The sequence below is a fragment of the Babylonia areolata genome, chromosome 31 (assembly GCF_041734735.1).
Source record: "Babylonia areolata isolate BAREFJ2019XMU chromosome 31, ASM4173473v1, whole genome shotgun sequence".
Taxonomy (NCBI): Eukaryota; Metazoa; Mollusca; class Gastropoda; order Neogastropoda; family Buccinidae; genus Babylonia; species Babylonia areolata.
In genome coordinates, this window is record NC_134906.1 from 15,376,999 (window position 1) to 15,400,154 (window position 23,156).

The 23,156-nt window shown below is 45.3% G+C and overlaps 1 protein-coding gene across 6 annotated transcripts in view; it reads left to right on the forward strand.

Annotated features, from left to right (window-relative positions):
• LOC143275877 (1-deoxypentalenic acid 11-beta-hydroxylase-like) overlaps positions 1–23,156 on the forward strand; it is a 28,731-nt gene that overhangs the window by 1,199 nt on the left and 4,376 nt on the right. The window contains exons 1-8 of one of the 6 annotated variants that reach the window (XM_076580180.1): positions 319–470; positions 3,167–3,306; positions 3,893–4,010; positions 11,625–11,725; positions 12,796–12,937; positions 13,852–13,946; positions 20,006–20,111; positions 20,519–20,603. In XM_076580180.1, the coding sequence (XP_076436295.1) occupies positions 3,175–3,306; positions 3,893–4,010; positions 11,625–11,725; positions 12,796–12,937; positions 13,852–13,946; positions 20,006–20,111; positions 20,519–20,603 (779 nt within the window). In that variant the 5' untranslated portion in view covers positions 319–470; positions 3,167–3,174. Of the gene's footprint in view, positions 1–318; positions 598–3,166; positions 3,307–3,892; positions 4,011–4,055; positions 4,232–11,624; positions 11,726–12,795; positions 12,938–13,851; positions 13,947–20,005; positions 20,112–20,518; positions 20,604–23,156 lie in introns of those variants that run through there. The other 5 variants (XM_076580183.1, XM_076580182.1, XM_076580184.1 and 2 more) reach the window with 5 other exon arrangements.

Below are 23,156 nucleotides of genomic sequence, written 5' to 3' on the forward strand. Positions count from 1 at the left end.
AACACACACATAGACTCCCCCCGCCGACTCCCAACCTTCTGCACACACACACACACACCGCTTTTTGTGAAGCACACAGTTTCCAGATGATCTCAATGAACAATACTTTTCCTCTAAATGGCGACAGTCACCATGGTTGGGCCGTTTCAAACACAATGTCATGTGCATCTTTCACACACACACACACACACACGCGCGACACGACGCGACACGACTCGACACAAGACCCTGTACACAAAATCAGTCCGTCTCTCTCTTATCAGTCAAACGACCGTGAAGGCAGAAATAATTGGAAGTGTGCCCTATCTTACCCTGTCTTGTTGAGACACAGACACACACACACACACACACACAACGAATGACCCATTTCCCCGGGTCAAGGTCAAGGCAGGAAAACTACGTTACCACAAATCACGAGTCGTGATCAGTTTCACCGGAGCTGACGGTGTGAAAAGATCCTCAGGTTTACAGTGAGTATGCAGTGCTTCTCGTGTTGACAGTGAGTTAACGCTCCTCATGTACACAGTGAGTGATTACTTCTCGGAGTTAGAGGGAATACAGCCTACAGCTCCACACAGTCGTCGTGACCTGGTGCTGGTCGGGTTTTGTGTGCTTCACGTGTGCTCGCTTTTGCTTGCTTGGCTCTCTGTCTCTCTGTTCTGTACGCGTCTGTCTCTATGTCTTTGTCTTTCATGGAAGCACGCACACAAACAGACATGCACATATACGTACACGCGTGCTAACATACATTCACTGACAGACATGGATGCGTATACATACATTTGTGCGTACACACGCGCCCACACGCACACATACACAAATGCTTATTTATTATCATTACTGTCTTTTTGTTTTATTATTATTATCATCATCATTGTTATTATTATCATTATTACTCTCATTTTCTTTTTTTTTCTTTTTTTTTAATCTATGAATTTATATATTTTTATCTTCTTTTTTAAAATCTATATATTCGTTTACTTCTTTATTTGTTTAATTTTTTCTTCTTCTTCTTTCTTTTTTTCCCCAAGCTTGTTGGGTTACGCTGCTGGTCAGACATCTGCTTAGCAGATGTGGTGTAGCGTATATGGATTTGTACGAACACAGTGAGCAATTGATACTGATACTGTGTTGCGGTGTTGTGCCGCGTTGTGTGGTGCTGTGTTGTGTGGTGATGTGTTGTGTTGTGCTGTGTTGTGTGGTGCTGTGTTGTGTGGTGCTGTGTTGTGTGGTGCTGTGTTGTGTTGTGTTGTGTTGTGCTGTGTTGTGTTGTGCTGTGTTGTGTTGTGCCGTGTTGTGTGGTGCTGTGTTGTGTTGTGTTGTGCCGTGTTGTGTGATGTTGTGTTGTGTTGTGCCGTGTTGTGTGGTACTGTGTTGTGTGGTGCTGTGTTGTGTGGTGCCGTGTTGTGTGGTGCTGTGTTGTGTGGTACTGTGTTGTGTTGTGCCGTGTTGTGTGATGCTGTGTTGTGTTGTGTTGTGCCGTGTTGTGTGATGCTGTGTTGTGTTGTGCCGTGTTGTGTGGTGCTGTGTTGTGTTGTGTTGTGTTGTGCCGTGTTGTGTGGTGCTGTGTTGTGTTGTGCCGTGTTGTGTGATGCTGTGTTGTGTTGTGCCGTGTTGTGTGGTGCTGTGTTGTGTTGTGTTGTGTTGTGCCGTGTTGTGTGGTGCTGTGTTGTGTTGTGCCGTGTTGTGTTGTGCCGTGTTGTGTTGTGTTGTGCCGTGTTGTGTGATGCTGTGTTGTGTTGTGTTGTGCCGTGTTGTGTGATGCTGTGTTGTGTTGTGTTGTGCCGTGTTGTGTTGTGTTGTGTTGTGCCGTGTTGTGTGGTGCTGTGTTGTGTTGTGCTGTGTTGTGTTGTGCTGTGTTGTGTTGTGTTGTGCCGTGTTGTGTTGTGCCGTGTTGTGTTGTGCTGTGCTGTGTTGTGCCGTGTTGTGTGGTGCTGTGTTGTGTTGTGCCGTGTTGTGTGATGCTGTGTTGTGTTGTGTTGTGCCGTGTTGTGTTGTGCCGTGTTGTGTGGTGCTGTGTTGTGTTGTGCCGTGTTGTGTTGTGCCGTGTTGTGTGATGCTGTGTTGTGTTGTGTGGTGCCGTGTTGTGTTGTGCCGTGTTGTGTTGTGCCGTGTTGTGTGATGCTGTGTTGTGTTGTGTTGTGTGGTGCTGTGTTGTGTTGTGTTGTGCCGTGTTGTGTTGTGCCGTGTTGTGTGGTGCTGTGTTGTGTTGTGTTGTGTGGTGCTGTGTTGTGTTGTGTTGTGCCGTGTTGTGTTGTGCCGTGTTGTGTGATGCTGTGTTGTGTTGTGTTGTGTGGTGCTGTGTTGTGTTGTGTTGTGCCGTGTTGTGTTGTGCCGTGTTGTGTGGTGCTGTGTTGTGTTGTGTGTTGCCGTGTTGTGTGATGCTGTGTTGTGTTGTGTTGTGCCGTGTTGTGTTGTGCCGTGTTGTGTTGTGTTGTGCCGTGTTGTGTGATGCTGTGTTGTGTTGTGCTGTGTTGTGTTGTGTTGTGCCGTGTTGTGTTGTGCCGTGTTGTGTTGTGCCGTGTTGTGTTGTGCTGTGTTGTGTTGTGTTGTGTTGTGTTGTGCCGTGTTGTGTGGTGTTGTGTTGTGTTGTGTTGTGCCGTGTTGTGTTGTGCCGTGTTGTGTGGTGTTGTGTTGTGTTGTGCCGTGTTGTGTGGTGCTGTGTTGTGTTGTGTTGTGCCGTGTTGTGTTGTGTTGTGCCGTGTGGTGTGGTGCTGTGTTGTGTTGTGTTGTGTTGTGTTGTGCCGTGTTGTGTGGTGTTGTGTTGTGTTGTGTTGTGCCGTGTTGTGTTGTGCCGTGTTGTGTGGTGTTGTGTTGTGTTGTGCCGTGTTGTGTGATGCCACGTTGTGTGTTGCCGTGTTGTGTGTTGCTGTGTTGTATTGTGTGTTGTGTGGTGTTGTGTGATGCCGTGTTGTGTGGTGTTGTGTGATGCTGTGTTGTGTGATGCTGTGTTGTGTGTTGCCGTGTTGGTGATGCTGTCTTGTGTGATGCCGTGTTGTGTTGTGTTGTGTGATGCCGTTTTGTGTGATGCCGTGTTGGTGATGCCGTGTTGTGTGATGCCGTGTTGTGTGGTGCCGTGTTGTGTGATGCCGTGTTGTGTGTTGCCGTGTTGTGGTGCCGTGTTGTGTGATGCCGTGTTGTGTGATGCCGTGTTGTGTGTTGCCAGAAGTCGCCATGAGCGAGAAGTCCATCCCGGGGCTGGTGGCAGAGGCCCACCCTTCCCCCTTCAACACCCCGCCCCCTCCAGTCACCGTCAGCAAACCGGGACAGCTACCCTACTCCCAAATACAGCGCTTCTTTGAGGAGGTCAGGGTCTGTGTGTGTGTGTGTGTGTGTGTGTGTGTCCGTCCAGTTCGTTGTCGGATGTTACAATGAGAAACAGTCTCGGGCAAATTTCGCCAGCCTTTGCTGTAATTCTTCTCGTAAGATAAGCTCTCTGTGCTTGGCATTTCGACGACATATGTCTTTACAGAATCTGTTTCTGTAAATATTGTATTTCACACAATTGTGTAAAGGATGAGTTTCATCTTCTAAACTCCTACAGGTTGTACACAGTCTTTGTTCTTTCATTGCATTTATATACCTTGGCTGTTTGATCTGTTTGTCAGGGCGCTGATTCGCAGCGGCATAGTGCCTGGCTGTGTTTTATATTTGCTGTGTTGTTTTTATTGTTTTTAATGTGGTTCCGGTATCCCCAATTCCATTTTTATATTTTGTGGCAGCGCTCTTACAAAAATCTAGTTTAGATGAACTGTTTTGTTTTCGTCTCCAGAATTTTATAAATTGACTGGGTGCAGTGTATGTGTAATGTGGTGTGTGTGTGTTTTGTGGTGCATGTGTGTGTGTTTTATGGTGTGTGTGTGTGTGTGGGTGCACGGCTGGCTTTACGCAGGGCTACATCGTGGTCCGTGACTTCTTCACACGGGAGGAGCTGGACCCGTGCCGACGTGACATCGAGGTCATGGTGGAGGAGCTGGCTGACAAGCTGTACAAGGCGGGCAAGGTCAAAAGTAGGTCACAAGCTGTACAGGGCGGGCAAGGTCAAAAGTAGGTCGCAAGCTTGCATGGCGGGCAAGGGCAATGGTAGGTCACAAGCTGTACAAGGCAGACAAAGTCGAAAGTAGGTCACAAGCTGTACAACGCGGACAAGGTCGAAAGAAGGTCACAAGCTGTACAAAGCGGGCCAGATCAAAATTAGGTCACAATCTGTACAGGGCGGGCAAGGTCAAAAGCAGGTCACACGCTGTACAAGGCGGACAAGGTCACAAGGTGGACAAGGTCACAAGCTGTACAAGGCGGACAAGGTCACAAGGTGGACAAGGTCACAAGCTGTACAAGGCGGACAAGGTCACAAGCTGTACAAGGTGGACAAGGTCACAAGCTGTACAAGGCGGGCAAGGTCACAAGCTTACAAGGTGGACAAGGTCACAAGCTGTACAAGGCGGACAAGGTCACAAGCTGTACAAGGCGGGCAAGGTCACAAGCTGTACAAGGCGGGCAAGGTCACAAGCTGTACAAAGCGGGCAAGGTCACAAGCTGGACAATGCGGGCAAGGTCAAGGGTAGGTCACAATCTGGGGGATACTGTTACTGTTGGTATGGATACTCATATAGCGTCTGCCTTCCGTCAGAGATCATGCTCTGAGTGCTTTACAAAGACGGGGTCCTCAACAGGCTGCCTACCTGGGCAGAGCTGACTGACAGCTGCCTTTAGTGCTCACAATCCTGCTCTGTGTCTTTCAGTTAGACTTCAGTCTCACGCGCGCACACAAGCGCCCGCACACTCACACACACACACATATACACGTGCGTGCGCGCTACATTAGAGTGGATTTTATTACAAAAATTACCAGAGACACTTGTCTTGTTGCCAGTTCTTTTACGTGCATTAAGCGTATAGCACACGCGGGACCCCAGTTTATTGTCTGATCCGAATGACTATAGCGTCAAGACCACCATTTAAGAAATTACAAAAAGAGACATATACACAACAACAACAACTAATACTACTACAGATGATGACAATAATAATAATAATAATAATACTGAGGTCAAGGTGGAGGAGCTGGCTCGGAAATTGTTCAAGGATGGAAGTCAAAATCAGATCCTTGGAGAGAGAGAGACAGAGACACAGAGAGAGGAGAGAGAGAGAGATGTAAAACTCCAGTTGATTGCGCTGTCAGACCAGTCTGTACCTGAGAGCACAGCACGGAATTCCAGTGGTTTTCATTTGCTTTCTTTTTAGATTTGTTTCAAACTGGACAACTTAAACTTATTTCAGTACGCTTCCTTTGAAGATATGGAAGCTGAACGATTTCGGAAACACAAAGTAGGTACTTAAACCTTGTCAATACAAATTCCAAACGTTCGTCTGACTCCATTCACCCGATAAACTGATGTTATGTACAGTACAAAACATCCTATATTAGATAAAGCTATAATCATTATTTTCAACATGAAAGTTCAATATCTTACCACCTGCTTGTAATTAGCCTGTCTTTGGACACGCATAAAACGAAGTGACATCTTGATCAGACCATAAACTGATACAATCTACAACGGACATTTGAAACCTAGTTTCGGTTGAGTTACCTCTGGCGTGGAGGTCAAATAACATTTTGTGGGGTGTCAGCAGTGATCTCTATCGCCATCCAACATCGTTCACTTCTAACCAGGAGCGGAAACAGCACAATGGAAAGTCGTGATAAAAAACCCAAAACATGGGGTATGGAGCTGTTTCTCCAATAAATATTTGGCGCGTGTTGGGAATGACGTGAGGGCCCACACCCCGGTTTATGGCCTGGACCAGCGCCCTGCTTTTAGAGCGGGGTACTGTTGCCCACAGTTCTCGTTGTCCGTATTGTTATCATCATTGTGTTATTGCTGCTGCTGCTGTTGGACTATTGGGTTTTCGGTTGGTTGGTTTCTTTTTGATTGACTGTTGCGTCTTTTGACACTGTATGCTACAAAGCATTCTTTCTAAAAAAAATAAAAATTAAAAAAAAAAGGGGGGTGGGGGTGGGGTGCGGAGGGGTGGACAAAATAGGATGAGAAGAAATGCTTTGACATCATAGAAAATATGAACATCCAAGCAAAGATTTGCGCAAGACAAAACAAAGAATGTTCTTATACTGTTTTCATTGAAAAGGGTGTCCATCAAGGGAACATTATTAGCCCGACACTTTTCAACATCTTCATCAGTTATCTCGTGAAAGATCCAAAAGGCAAGTTGTACAATCATTCACCCTGCTTGAATGATAATACAAGTAAGATTGAGTTACCATGTTTGTTGTATGCAGATTATCTGGCGTTATTGTCAGCATCAATAACAGATCGTCAAAACAACATCAATAACAGATCGTCAAAACAACATCAATAACAGATCGTCAAAACAAACTAGATAATTTGTATGTGTATTGCCAGAGTTGGGGACTGCATATTAGCACAGATAAAACAAATGTATTGATTTTGAAACAAATTATATATATATATATATATATATATATATGTGTGTGTGTGTGTGTGTGTGTGTGTGTGTGAAGATTCCGTTTTTAAAAAAAATTTGGACAAAACATTCTATGTACAACTGACATATACAAATATCTCGGTGTACATTTTCGCAAAAATGGAAATTTTCTTCGAAGCGCGAGAAAATCGTAGAAGACGAGATAAATGATTACAATGTATAAAGAGGACAATCCATGAGCAGAACATTCAGTTAGTTACTGTTCTACATTTATACGATATTTTGGTGAATCTAATTTGTAAGTATGGTTCTGAAGTATGGTTCCTTTATATCTGCAAATACATAGAGATATCTCTTTGAAATGTTTGACATGTGTCTTTCAACTGTATACTCCCATGAACGTCATCAAATAAGATTTTGTCGATTTCTTTTGAGCGTACGCAAGAAATTAATATTCACTTCAGCAAAACTGAAATTGCTTGCCCAGTTGACAGTATGATAGAATCAAATCCGAAGGAACTGTTGTGGAATACATGCCAAGGGTTACTTATTGACACTGAGGATCACACGTGGCTTCAGCTAATCAAAAACATCTTAACCGAACTAGATCTTCTGAATGGAATAATCGATCAACTTTGAGTGTAAACAGATTGAAATATGTAATGCAGGGTAAACAGATTGAAATACGTAATGCAGGGTAAACAGATTGAAATATGTAATGCAGGGTAAACAGATTGAAATACGTAATGCAGGGTAAACTGGAAGAAAAATACATTCAGCATTGGAAACAAAGGAAAACAGAAACAAAGTCAAGGTTATATTTTTGTGATGCAGTAAGATCGGATGATAGATTAGAACTTTATCTCCAACAATGTCAAATATATCACTACAGGAGAGAAATGAGTAACTTTAGAACAAGTGATCATGATTTCTACGTAGAAAAGGGAAGGTACAACACACCAGTCGAGAAACGAACGTGTAAGGTTTGTGATATGTTGGGAGATGGAATTCATTTTCTGAACCAATGCAATTTATATGAAATTGAGAGAATATAATTTATCAGAAAAAGACCTACACGCTCATTAGCCATTACTTCGCCATCAGAATGTATCAAGCTTGATGACGTCCACGTAAACTTAGTTTTCTACATTTACCACTGTTCCGAAAGTAGCCATTGACTCTTTGTGACTGCTGGGTTTTATAACAAACTGGTATTCTGATTCTCTCTCTCTCTATCTCTCTCTCTCAATCTTGAGAAAACAAATGTAGTTGTGTTTAGAAAAGGTGGTTACCTATCTAGATATGAAAGATGGCACTATGGAACTGATGAAGTGAAGGTAACTAATGCTTATAAGTATCTTGGTATGATTTTTACAACTAAGCTGAGTTTGACAAGGACAGTAGCAGAAATTTGTAGAAAGGGGAAGAAGGGGGTTATAGAAATCTTAAGGTGTTTACGTAAGTTAGGCTCGATAGATTCATATATATTTTGGAAACTTTTTGATACTCAAATAGAACCAATGATAACATATAGTGCCGAAATTTGGGGACTTTCTGATAACAAAGATTTGGAAAAAGTACATACATTAGCTATTAAACGTTTTTTAAATGTTCCATTACATGCTTCAAATACTGTATTATATGGAGAAAGTGGTAGATACCCATTATACATTAAATCATGTGTGAAATGTATAAAATATTGGTTAAAATTAATAAGGCTACCCACATCGAGATTATGTAAGCAGGCGTATGAAATGTTAGTAAATGAACATGAGAGAGGGAAGGAAAACTGGGTATATTTTGTAAAGAAGACATTAACTGTAAATGGATTTGGGATTGTGTGGATGAGTCAGGGAGTTGGATGTGTAGAAGGATTTGTTTCAGAATTCAAAGATAGGCTAATTGCTTCATATAAACAGAATTGGCACTGTAAAATGGAAAGCACTGAGAAATATAGATGGTTTTTTAGTTTTAAAAGTATATTTCAAACAGAAAAATATATCACAGTCGTGACAAACAAGTGGCACCGATCAAGTCTCGCCAGATTTAGAACGAGAACGATTGGTTTGAATGCTTATGAAAAGTGGTTTCAGACTGAGCCCTCGTTACTCTCCCCTTGTCCGATGTGCGGTCATTCAAGGGAGGATGAATTGCATTTTTTGTTTAGTTGTAAAGCTTATGACGATATTCGAGAAAAATGTGTTGTATTTAAAACAAATTCAGCAAAGAATGAAGATATTTTTGGAGTGCTTAATCTAAATCAGGAAACTTCGCTACAGTCACTTGCAAAATATATTGCAGAAGCGAATAACATGCGACGAAAAAAAACTCAACAATAATAAAATAGTATCAGGTGTTGCTCATTGTGAAAAGTGAAATCTGTGTTGTCATTCTCATATGGAAAATATTTATGTTATACATTTATATATGTTTTTGTTTTTATTTCTCACTACATGTCATTACTTTGAATGGATGGTCGAACTGCACTTTGTTGCACAGATTGAGGATTTCGTTTTGGCTTTGGTTTTCATCAATATTATTACTATTGATGCATGTTGTTATTTGTATTATGAACCCCCATGTCATTAGGGCTGTAAAGCTATTGACATTAAAGTGTTCAGTGTTCAGTGTTCTCTCTCTCTCTCTGTCACACACACACACACACACACACACACACACACACACCACGCACGCACACACTCTCAGACACACACACACACACACACACACACACACACACACACACACACACGCCGCTCTTCCTCTGACTGTAACCTTTTGAATCTTCCTCGTGTCAATACAAGAACCTATGGTGAACGTTCTTTCTTCTTTGCTGCTCCTCACATCTGGAACAACCTTCCTCATCATATCCGTGCATCTGATTCTATTTCTGCTTTACGCTCATCACTAAAAACTCATCTTTTTAAAACCTATCTATAAGTACTCTCAGCTTCCTTGTTCTCCAACACCACCAATGTCAGCTCACTTTGGATGTATGTAGAGTGGGAAAGAGAGAGTGTGAGTGGTGGGGAGGGGGGTGAGAAAGAGTGGTCATAAATGTTTTATGTAACTTGTAATATTTTCCTTTCATGTACAGCGCCCTGAGCTCTTAGAGAGAAAGGGCGCTAGATAAATGTACATTATTATTAACACACACACACACACACACACACACACACACACACACACACACACACACACACACACACGCCTCCCAACGTCCACCATGCCCCCCCCCCCTCTCTCTCTCTCCCCCCTCTCTCTCATAAAGAAAAAGAACAATAAGAAAACGAAGAGCAATAGCAAGCCAGCTGCAGTGAAGCAGGGGCCTGTCCCCAGGTGTGTACAGGGAGTACTGCCTGTCTCCAGGTGTGTACAGGGAGTACTGCCTGTCTCCAGGTGTGTGCAGGGAGTACTGTCTGTCTCCAGGTGTGTACAGGGAGTACTGCCTGTCTCCAGGTGTGTACAGGGAGTACTGCCTGTCTCCAGGTGTGTGCAGGGAGTACTGTCTACTGCCTGTCTCCAGGTGTGTACAGGGAGTACTGTCTGTTCCCAGGTGTGTGCAGGGAGTACTGTCTGTCTCCAGGTGTGTGCAGGGAGTACTGTCTGTTCCCAGGTGTGTACAGGGAGTACTGTCTGTTCCCAGGTGTGTGCAGGGAGTACTGTCTGTCTCCAGGTGTGCACAGGGAGTACTGTCTCTCTCCAGGTGTGTACAGGGAGTACTGTCTGTTCCCAGGTGTGTGCAGGGAGTACTGCCTGTCCCCAGGTGTGTACAGGGAGTACTGTCTGTATGCAGGTGTGTACAGGGAGTACTGTCTGTCTCTAGGTGTGTACAGGGAGTACTGTCTGTCTCCAGGTGTGTACAGGGAGTACTGTCTGTTCCCAGGTGTGTACAGGGAGTACTGCCTGTCCCCAGGTGTGTACAGGGAGTACTGTCTGTCTCCAGGTGTGTACAGGGAGTACTGTCTGTTCCCAGGTGTGTACAGGGAGTACTGCCTGTCCCCAGGTGTGTACAGGGAGTACTGTCTGTCTCCAGGTGTGTACAGGGAGTACTGTCTGTCTCCAGGTGTGTGCAGGGAGTACTGTCTGTCTCCAGGTGTGTACAGGGAGTACTGCCTGTCTCCAGGTGTGTACCGGGAGTACTGTCTGTCTCCAGGTGTGTGCAGGGAGTACTGTCTGTCTCTAGGTGTGTCCAGGGAGTACTGTCTGTCTCCAGGTGTGTACAGGGAGTACTGCCTGTCTCCAGGTGTGTACCGGGAGTACTGTCTGTCTCCAGGTGTGTGCAGGGAGTACTGTCTGTATGCAGGTGTGTACAGGGAGTACTGTCTGTCTCCAGGTGTGTACAGGGAGTACTGTCTGTTCTCAGGTGTGTACAGGGAGTACTGTCTGTTCCCAGGTGTGTACAGGGAGTACTGTCTGTTCCCAGGTGTGTACAGGGAGTACTGTCTGTTCCCAGGTGTGTACCGGGAGTACTGTCTGTTCCCAGGTGTGTACCGGAAGTACTGTCTGTTCTCAGGTGTGTACAGGGAGTACTGTCTGTCTCCAGGTGTGTACAGGGAGTACTGTCTGTCTCCAGGTGTGTGCAGGGAGTACTGTCTGTCTCCAGGTGTGTACAGGGAGTACTGTCTGTTCTCAGGTGTGTACAGGGAGTACTGTCTGTTCCCAGGTGTGTACAGGGAGTACTGTCTGTTCCCAGGTGTGTACAGGGAGTACTGTCTGTCTCTAGGTGTGTACAGGGAGTACTGTCTGTTCCCAGGTGTGTACAGGGAGTACTGCCTGTCCCCAGGTGTGTACGGGGAGTACTGTCTGTCTCCAGGTGTGTACAGGGAGTACTGTCTGTCCCCAGGTGTGTGCAGGGAGTACTGTCTGTCTCCAGGTGTGTACAGGGAGTACTGTCTGTCTCCAGGTGTGTACAGGGAGTACTGTCTGTCTCCAGGTGTGTACAGATACTCCAGTGTGTACAGGATACTGTCTGTCCAGGTGTGTACAGGGAGTACTGTCTTGTTCTCAGGTGTGTACATGGAGCTACTGTCTGTACCCAGGTGTGTACAGAGTACTGTCTGTTTCCAGTGGATGTACAGGATACTGTCTGTTCCCAGGTGTGTGCAGGGAGTACTGACTGTTCCCAGGTGTGTACAGGGAGTACTGTCTGTCTCCAGGTGTGTACAGGGAGTACGGCCTGTTCCAACGTCTGACCAGACTGGAGCAGGACTTCCAGGGAGCCAACGTTTTGCTCTTCAAGCACCAGAAGATGCCCAAGGTAGGATGCACACAGCGTGCCTGTCTGGACACTCCCCGCTTTTGTTTGCCCTTAATTCCTCAGTGATGACGATGATGACAGTAATGACTATCATCATCATCATCATCATCACCACCATAATGATACATTGACATAGCTCTTTCAGACATCTCAAAGGTTTACAATGACACGTCATATACAAAGCACACACACACACACACACACACACACACACACACACACACACACACACACACACCAAACAAACAAACACAAACACACACATTTGTGCGTGTGAATGGAAGAAATAGAGGTTGATCTATAGAATACAAATATTGGATGGGGTGCCTTAGTTATGTAGGGGCAGCTAAAAAAGAAGTGTTTTTGTTGTAAATAAAATGTGTGTGTGAACAACTCTTATCTGGCTGGAAAGTGCAGTGGTTCCATGTTTGTACAGCTGAGGAGGTACAAGCTCTCCCATCCTGCTTCTCTCTGCAACAGATTCTGTAACCTGTGGAGGAGCGGAGACATCGAAGGGACATTCTTAAGGTCAGAAACATACTGAGCTGCGGTTCCAGAAATTAAATGAGTGCAGATACATGAGACCTTGCACTTAATTCTCTGCTCAACAGGGAGCCAGTGTGATTCTTTAAAAGAGGTGTAGAATGCGGGGACTTCCGTTTATTAGAAATAAATCTGGCAGCAGAATTTTGAATTTGTTGGAGGGGTTTGAGAAACTTCCGTGGTCAGCCAGCAAGAAGGGAGCTGCAATCGTCCAGACTTGATAAAATACGTGCGCGAACTAATGTTTTGGTTGCTTTTAGCGTGAGGTATTTGCGTACAGAGCTGATGCTTCGAAGTTCAAGAAGATACGGCATGTTTTTGTGACCTGCTTCCCTGTGTGTGTGTGTGTGTGTGTGTGTATGTGTATGTGTGTGTGTCTTTGTGCCCGTGTGTGTGTGTGTGTTTGTGTCCGTGTGTGTCTGTGTGTGTTTGTGTCCGTGTGTCTGTATGTGTGTGTGTGCCCGTGCGTGTATCTGTGACTGTGTCCGTGTGTGTGTGTGTGTGTGTGTGCGCGCGCGCGCGTGCAGTCGTTCCAGACGCTGTGGAGCAACGAGCGGATGCTGAACCTGCTGGAGCAGATCCTGGGCCCGGAGATCGCGGGCCACCCCACCTGGAACCTCCGCACCAAGACGCCGCACAGTGAGGCCACCAACATCCCCTGGCACCAAGGTGCGTGCTCCTCCCCCCGGCACCTGCAGCCACCCCGCGGCCACCCTGACACCAACATTGTGTCACTTTGAGGTCACAGGTGCTGTAGTCCTGACGGCCATCGGGACAGTGAACAGTATGTTGTTGCTAGAAAGAGTCAGTTTGGTGAGGGCGATGCAAGTCTGGCTGGAGAACAACGGGATGTGCACAATGGGTTGATGAAGTATTCTTGTGCTGTGTTGTGTAGTGATGTGCTGTGTTGTGTAGTGATGTGCTGTGTTGTGTAGTGATGTGCTGTGTTGTGTAGTGATGTGCTGTGTTGTGTAGTGATATGCTGTGTTGTGTTTCGTTACACTGCAATGCACTGAAATATATCGCATTGTGTTGTGTTGCATTGTGATGTGTTTTGTTGTATTATATTGCATTGTGTTGTACTGTACTGTAATGTAATGTTATGTAATGTACTGTGATATACTGTAATAAAAAATAATCTAATGTAATGTATCATAATGTAATGTAGAATAACTTTGTTATTGCATTGTTGGGGTTAGGTTTTAAGCAATTTGATATTGTTTTGAATATTGTGACATTGATGTAAAATATTGTTATATCATGTGTGCATTATTTGGATATCGTGATGAACGTTATGTATGATGAGTGTTGTGTTGTGTTGGATGGTATCTGTATGTGTATGAACAAACATTAATGTTTGGTTGGATGTCTGTGCAAGTTTATGTATGTAAGTTTCAGTTTTTAAATGCGTGGTTACACGTCGATTTGTACAGTGTTCCGTGCAGTTAAGCATGGTTTACAATGAATGGCGCTTTGTAGATGATGACGGTGATGATGATGATGGATGATGATGATGATGATATCACCATCAACATCATCATCATCATTATTAGTATAATCAGAGTGATGACATTGACTTGCAGACAGTGCCTACATGAGCAACGAGTCCTATGATCACCTGATCGCCACGGCCTGGGTTCCCTTCCTCAATGCCATCCCAGAGAACGGCTGTATGCAGGTACCATCCTGTTTCTCCTAGTGTTCATACCTATGTCAGGCTGTATGCAGGTACCATCCTGTTTCTCCTAGTGTTCATACCTATGTCAGGCTGTATGCAGGTACCATCCTGTTTCTCCTAGTGTTCATACCTATGTCAGGCTGTATGCAGGTACCATCCTGTTTCTCCTAATGTTCATACCTATGTCAGGCTGTATGCAGGTACCATCCTGTTTCTCCTAGTGTTCATACCTATGTCAGGCTGTATGCAGGTACCATCCTGTTTCTCCTAGTGTTCATACCTGTGTCAGGCTGTATGCAGGTACCATCCTGTTTCTCCTAGTGTTCATACCTGTCAGGCTGTATGCAGGTACCATCCTGTTTCTCCTAGTGTTCATACCTATGTCAGGCTGTATGCAGGTACCATCCTGTTTCTCCTAGTGTTCATACCTATGTCAGGCTGTATGCAGGTACCATCCTGTTTCTCCTAGTGTTCATACCTATGTCAGGCTGTATGCAGGTACCATCCTGTTTCTCCTAGTGTTCATACCTGTCAGGCTGTATGCAGGTACCATCCTGTTTCTCCTAGTGTTCATACCTATGTCAGGCTGTATGCAGGTACCATCCTGTTTCTCCTAATGTTCATACCTATGTCAGGCTGTATGCAGGTACCATCCTGTTTCTCCTAATGTTCATACCTATGTCAGGCTGTATGCAGGTACCATCCTGTTTCTCCTAGTGTTCATACCTATGTCAGGCTGTATGCAGGTACCATCCTGTTTCTCCTAGTGTTCATACCTGTCAGGCTGTATGCAGGTACCATCCTGTTTCTCCTAGTGTTCATACCTATGTCAGGCTGTATGCAGGTACCATCCTGTTTCTCCTAGTGTTCATACCTATGTCAGGCTGTATGCAGGTACCATCCTGTTTCTCCTAGTGTTCATACCTATGTCAGGCTGTATGCAGGTACCATCCTGTTTCTCCTAGTGTTCATACCTGTCAGGCTGTATGCAGGTACCATCCTGTTTCTCCTAGTGTTCATACCTATGTCAGGCTGTATGCAGGTACCATCCTGTTTCTCCTAGTGTTCATACCTATGTCAGGCTGTATGCAGGTACCATCCTGTTTCTCCTAATGTTCATACCTGTCAGGCTGTATGCAGGTACCATCCTGTTTCTCCTAGTGTTCATACCTATGTCAGGCTGTATGCAGGTACCATCCTGTTTCTCCTAATGTTCATACCTGTCAGGCTGTATGCAGGTACCATCCTGTTTCTCCTAGTGTTCATACCTATGTCAGGCTGTATGCAGGTACCATCCTGTTTCTCCTAGTGTTCATACCTATGTCAGGCTGTATGCAGGTACCATCCTGTTTCTCCTAGTGTTCATACCTATGTCAGGCTGTATGCAGGTACCATCCTGTTTCTCCTAGTGTTCATACCTATGTCAGGCTGTATGCAGGTACCATCCTGTTTCTCCTAATGGTCATACCTGTCAGGCTGTATGCAGGTACCATCCTGTTTCTCCTAGTGTTCATACCTATGTCAGGCTGTATGCAGGTACCATCCTGTTTCTCCTAATGGTCATACCTGTCAGGCTGTATGCAGGTACCATCCTGTTTCTCCTTGTGTTCATACCTATGTCAGCCTGTATGCAGGTACCATCCTGTTGTTTCTCCTAGTGTTCATACCGATGTCAGGCTGTATGCAGGTACCATCCTGTTTCTCCTAGTGTTCATACCTATGTCAGGCTGTATGCAGGTACCATCCTGTTGTTTCTCCTAGTGTACATACCTATGCAGCGCCTATCTTCGGTCAGAAACCAAACTCTGGGCGCTGTACAAACACGGAATCATTTACACAACATGCTGCCTCCCTGGGAAAAGCCCACTGACTGCTGTCTTTAGACTATCAGTATTCGTTTCCTGAGTCATTCAGTCACACACACACACACACACACACACACACACACACACACACACACACACACACACACACACACACACACACACACACACACACACACAATATATATATATATATATATATATATATAGAGAGAGAGAGAGAGAGAGAGAGAGAGAGAGAGAGAGAGAGACACTGGACACTGGAATTGTTTATTGTCATTGCCAAGAAAGGTCTTTTGACAAGGGGGCAACAACATAAATGCATATATTTTAGCTTCAAAACAACAAAACACTATATTTTTTCTCTGAACCCTTCAGTCAGTTTAAACCAAGAAAATATTCAATACTTGGAAACACTTAAGTCACATCCTGACAAAAACTCAACGAAACGGAACTAAAGAAAAACAACAATGTAATGATAATAAAATACCAAAATGAATGGGGACTGACTCGACCATCCATTCAAAAATACATCAAACCAATACATACTGCCTCAACAATACACTCAAGTATGCAATGTTATGTTTTCTGTTTTGTCCAAATAAAATAGCAACTTCTGTACTAACTATAATTAAGTGTCTTCTATGCTGTTGATACTATTCTGACTTATGTACCTTTGTCTCATTGTTTGAGCTTCTGCAATGAATGAGAGAGAGAAGAGAGAGAGAGAGAGAGAGATGACACACATAGATGACAGAATGGATTTTATTGGGACATTTTGCCGTAAACAGCTGTCGTGTTACCGTGAATTCTTTTGTGTGCTGATTACACTTCACGAAGACAAGCTTACACTTATGATTCTTTTTTCCAATTGCTTTCCGTATTCTTTAGATGTGTGTGTGGTTATATTTAAAATGGGCAATTCCACCCGAAAAAAATCACCTATAGTCTGTTGTTTTTTCTTCTTTTTAGTGAAATTGACGTCCCTGTTATTGATTCCCTGTTCTCTGTACTTGCTGTGATGGGTTTACAGCTCTGTTTGTACAGGGTTCTCTAAAAGTTAAGGACCACATGGGAACTTGCAGTCTTGGTGACATGGTGAAATGATGCTGAATTTCCGGCAAACAGCGGTGTGTGCAACCAGTGTCATGAGCACCACTCATATCTACAGGGCTTTTCGCGACTTTGTTAACAATGAAATTCTACAGCTGTCGTTTGTAAACACTGAATAACTTAATATTTGGCAGAAACACTGGTTTTCCGAAAGGCGGTTTTCAAGCCGTTGATGGTGCACGTGTGCCTGAAGCAGCCATGTGTGTTGAGTGAGGGGTCAGGCCACACATAGGGACCTTTCATCATTCATTCATCTCTCACTTTTTTCAACATTTATTTAAAACGTGCCTCCTCAACTTTGTGTGTCTTGTCCGGGGTTCGAATGTGTTCCACGGGATACCGGTGGGGGTCTTTTTTCAGTTTTCAGTGATGTGACGACATTCTAGTTTTCAGTGATGTGACGACATTCTAGTTTTCAGTGATGTGGCGACATTCTAGTTTTCAGTGATGTGACGACATTCTAGTTTTCAGTGATGTGGCGACATTCTAGTTTTCAGTGATGTGACGACATTCTAGTTTTCAGTGATGTGACGACATTCTAGTTTTCAGTGATGTGACGACATTCCAGTTTTCAGTGATGTGACGACATTCTAGTTTTCAGTGATGTGACGACATTCCAGTTTTCAGTGATGTGACGACATTCTAGTTTTCAGTGATGTGACGACATTCCAGTTTTCAGTGATGTGACGACATTCTAGTTTTCAGTGATGTGACGACATTCTAGTTTTCAGTGATGTGGCCATATTCCAGAAAATGTGAGCCGAGTAATTTCCAGCTTTTTATCTGTTTTGTATTTTCTTTTTTTTTTCTTTTTTTTTTGTACTTTATCTTTTTGTATTTTCTTTCATGTCTACTATCATGGCTTCGGGTACAGGGGGCTTAATTTGCTTTCTGGACAACTATGGTGTGTTTTGTGTCCGGGGCGTGCTGGTGGCTGTGATGGCCGTGTCCTCAGGATACCATGATGCAGACAGCAGCGCTTCGCTGCACGGTGACAGCCCTGAAGGGGAGAATTGTCTTTTCCCCAGTAGTGTTTGTGTGCAAGACAGCAGTTCTAAAGCCCTCCCTGATGTGACTCAAAAGCGCCGAATGCTTATGTCCTGAAAGCGCAAATGGTTTATACTAGCGGGGGCAGTGATAACAATATTTTTACCGTGTACCTTTTACATGAATTCTTTTTTGTCTTTGTCGATATGTGATTGAATAACCATTGTCATTGCATGCTGTGTTACCAGATTTTCTGACATAATATTTAGATAGTATGTGCTAGTTACACACACTCACGGCGTTCAAGTATTTAGATGGCTTTTTATTATCATCACTATTATTAATGGTGCTATTATTTAGTAAAAGCAATTCACAACTTAGAACGACATGACGCAGTGGAAGCGACAGACGAAAAAATCTGTAACGAATGGAATAGCCACTCATTTTACCGTAGCGCTTTTGGAAAATACAGTGGTCAGGTTTTGGTCTGTCTCAGGTCGCGCTTTTGGACTGTCCATATCTCGCTTTTTCGGGGTCGCCCATTAGACTATTCGTGCTATTGGACTGTAATTCTCTACTCACAGGTTGACCTCATCACTCAGCGAAATCAAAAACTTCAAAACAATGCTGCCCGTCTAACTCAGAGTTCCACATACTGATCACATTTCCCCTCACCCCCGTACTCTACACTGGCTTCCTGTTGAGGCAAAAATTAAATACAAAGTTGCGTGTCTCTGCTTTTCTGCTGTACATCCATTTGGTTTTCTGACCTCATGTTACATTTCCTCGAGAACTCTCCGCTCTTCCTCTGACTGTTACCTTCTGAAACTTCCTCGTGTCAATATAAAAACCGAGGGTGAACGCTCTTTCCTCTTTGCTGCTCCTCAGATCTGGAACAACCTTCCACACCAAATCCGTTCATCAGACTCAGTCTCTGCCTTTCGATCTCCGCTAAAAGCTCACCCTTTCGGAACCAGTCTGTAAGCACTCTTGGTTCCCTACTTCTTCAACACCACCCAGTGCCTGCCAACTCACTTTGACTGTATCAGGAATGAGCGAGGGAGGGGGGGGGGAGGGAGGGGAGAGAGAGAGAGAGAGGTCCTCAATTGTTAATTTGATTTGTAACTTTTTCTTTCATGTAAAGCGCTGTGAGTTCTCAGAGAGAAAGGGTGCTCTACAGGTGTACGAGATTATTATTATTATATTGCTGTTGTTGTTGTTGTTATTATTATTATTATTACACAAAACGGTAGGGGAAAATGTGGAAGGAGAACAGCTATACCTGAAGGAAGACACTAAGCACGGAACAGCAGTGGAGATGTGTGGTTGTCACCCTTTCTCCCACAGGGCACGAAGAGGACAGACCCAAGTTACACCTCTCTTACCAGTCTCTTCACTGGCCATCTGTTCAATACACGATCATCCACAGCATCCATCTGCTTTTATTTCTGGCACTGTCCCGAGATCTCTTTCAGATATCATCCACATGACACATTCCATCCCGTCAGCTCCGTTCTTCCAGTGCTCCGTCTGCTTCGCATCCCCTCTCTAAGTCCGTCTGTCAGTCGTTCTCTTTCCGTGACCCGACTGTCTGGAACCAGCTCCCTCTGCAGATCAGCCACTCTGCGTCTTCAGTTTCATTCGAGTCTTCCCTGAAAGCGCACTTCTTTAACTTTCTCCATACGAATAACACTAAAAGAGGCGTCGATGGCAGCGATATACTACTGCTGACATTAACATGTTACACGCGAAAAGTCGTCACATTGAAGACGTGGATGAAGACAAAGAAGACAAATGATACCCACACTTTGTAAGGACAAAAACTACAGGATGGTCCATTCCGACACCCACTGGACATCAGATGGGGTCTGTATGGGGTGGGTAAAGGGAAAAGACTGGCCGTCCCGAGTGAGTTATAGAACACCCCCTTGTCACTCCATTGATCTCGTTGTGTACTTCTTCTCTCTCTCTCTCTCTCTCTCTCTCTCTGTCTGTGTTTGTGTGTGTGTGTCTGTGTGTGTGTGTTTACCCTTTTTAAAGCGGCTAGAGCCCTGCTTTTAGAACTAGGCGCACTGTAGACTGTAGCTGGTGGTGGTGGTGGTGGTAATGGTGGTGGTGGTGGTGGTGGTGGTGCAGATGGCGAGGAACGGCCACAAGAGCGGCAGGGTGGCGGTCCACACGTGCTGTGCGGGGTCCACCTGGTACATCACTCTGGAGGAGGACGTCATGAAACAGACTCTGGGTATGGGACACACACACACACACACTCTCTCTCTCTTATCTCTCTCTCTCTCTATTTCTGTCTGTCTGTCACACACACACACACACACACGCGCGCGCGCGCGCGCGCACTCTATATATCTCTCTCTCGGTCACTCTCTCTCTCTCACGCACACACACGCACGCACTCTCTCTCTCGCTATTTCAATCTCTCTCTGTCTCTGTCTCTCTCTCTCTCTCTCACACACACACACACAAACACACACACATACGATGTAGGTGTGCTGTGTTGTTACAGGCGCGCGCGCGCACACACACACACACACACACACGCGCGCGCGCGCGCGCGCGCACTCTCTCTCTCTCTCCCTATTTTAATCTATCTCTCTTTCACACACACACACATGATGTAGGTGTGCTGTGTTACAGGAGTGGACCTGGAGAAGGACGTCAGAGTGGAACCTGTGGACTATGGCGGATTCATCCTCTTCCACAACCTCACACCCCACCGCAGGTAACCCACCTGCTTTGTGCTTTCTTCCCGAAAACTGGCACTCAGACCACTACTCCAGTTGTAGAGGTGGGTGGGCGGTTTGGGGTGGGGGGGGGGGAGAGGCGGGGTGAACACCCCTGTCCATGCAGGAATTGAACCCGGAGACAGTTTCATCCTGTAGTTGGGCGTATTACCACTTAGCAGAAGGCCAGCGCTCCACTTGTAGCCAGTTGGAGTGTGGGTGTGGAGGGCTGGGACAGACGCTACACACAGCATGACACACAGCGTGACGTGAAGTGTTACATTCTGTTTTACTGTCAACCACACCTAATAAATTATTTTTTTTTTCTATCAGATCTCCACAGCTTGCAGAGAAGTGTGTTTTTCTTTGAAAAGAACATGTAACATTGTAGCACAGGTGACGTTGTAATATATCATAATAACATAGGGGTTGTGAATGATTGTCTTTGGTAACATTGACTTCTCCCACTTGAAGATGGATAGAACACACGGCTGTCACTGGGTATGGCAGGCAGCGAGGGTGGGGAAGATGAGAGGGGGTAGAGGTGAGGGGAGAGTGTAGAGGTGTGGGGGTGGGGGGTGGAGTAGTATAAGAAAAGTGGTTCTGGAACATTTGACTTTTGACCCCCTCCCCTTCCACCGCCCCCCCCCCCCCCCTCTGGGCACAAAGGTCAAAAGTGATCCAAACCCCTGTGTGTATCACCTGACCTCTGAGCACCTGACTGTCAACACTCCAAACCCCTGTGTGTATCAACTGACCTCTGAGCACCTTGCTGTCAACACTCCAAACCCCTGTGTGTATCACCTGACCTCTGAGCACCTGACTGTCAACACTCCAAACCCCTGTGTGTATCACCTGACCTCTGAACACCTTGCTGTCAACACTCCTAACCCCTGTGTGTATCACCTGACCTCTGAGCACCTGACTGTCAACACTCCAAACCCCTGTGTATATCACCTGACCTCTGAGCACCTTGCTGTCAACACTCCTAACCCCTGTGTGTATCACCTGACCTCTGAGCACCTGACTGTCAACACTCCAAACCCCTGTGTGTATCACCTGACCTCTGAGCACCTTGCTGTCAACACTCCAAACCCCTGTGTGTATCAACTGACCTCTGAGCACCTTGCTGTCAACACTCCAAACCCCTGTGTGTATCACCTGACCTCTGAACACCTGACTGTCAACACTCCAAACCCCTGTGTGTATCACCTGACCTCTGAACACCTGACTGTCAACACTCCAAACCCCTGTGTGTATCAACTGACCTCTGAGCACCTTGCTGTCAACACTCCAAACCCCTGTGTGTATCAACTGACCTCTGAGCACCTTGCTGTCAACACTCCAAACCCCTGTGTGTATCACCTGACCTCTGAACACCTGACTGTCAACACTCCAAACCCCTGTGTGTATCACCTGACCTCTGAACACCTGACTGTCAACACTCCAAACCCCTGTGTGTATCACCTGACCTCTGAACACCTGACTGTCAACACTCCAAACCCCTGTGTGTATCACCTGACCTCTGAACACCTGACTGTCAACACTCCAAACCCCTGTGTGTATCACCTGACCTCTGAGCACCTGACTGTCAACACTCCTAACCCCTGTGTGTATCACCTGACCTCTGAGCACCTTGCTGTCAACACTCCAAACCCCTGTGTGTATCACCTGACCTCTGAGCACCTTGCTGTCAACACTCCAAACCCCTGTGTGTATCACCTGACCTCTGAGCACCTGACTGTCAACACTCCAAACCCCTGTGTGTATCAACTGACCTCTGAGCACCTGACTGTCAACACTCCAAACCCCTGTGTGTATCACCTGACCTCTGAGCACCTTGCTGTCAACACTCCAAACCCCTGTGTGTATCACCTGACCTCTGAGCACCTTGCTGTCAACACTCCAAACCCCTGTGTGTATCAACTGACCTCTGAGCACCTTGCTGTCAACACTCCTAACCCCTGTGTGTATCACCTGACCTCTGAGCACCTGACTGTCAACACTCCAAACCCCTGTGTGTATCACCTGACCTCTGAGCACCTGACTGTCAACACTCCAAACCCCTGTGTGTATCAACTGACCTCTGAGCACCTGACTGTCAACACTCCAAACCCCTGTGTGTATCACCTGACCTCTGAGCACCTTGCTGTCAACACTCCTAACCCCTGTGTGTATCACCTGACCTCTGAGCACCTGACTGTCAACACTCCAAACCCCTGTGTGTATCACCTGACCTCTGAGCACCTTGCTGTCAACACTCCAAACCCCTGTGTGTATCACCTGACCTCTGAGCACCTTGCTGTCAACACTCCAAACCCCTGTGTGTATCACCTGACCTCTGAGCACCTGACTGTCAACACTGACCTGCAGAAACATCACTGCCGCCCTCGTTCAGCTGTTTCACTAAACATTGGCAATACAGTCTGTATTGTGAACTTTTAAAAGAAGTATTTTTATAGGAAGGACCAGGTAAGGATGGTACTAAAAGAACTGAATTATAAAAAAAACACCAAAAAAACTATCAATATTTATTGTACATTTAGAAATGT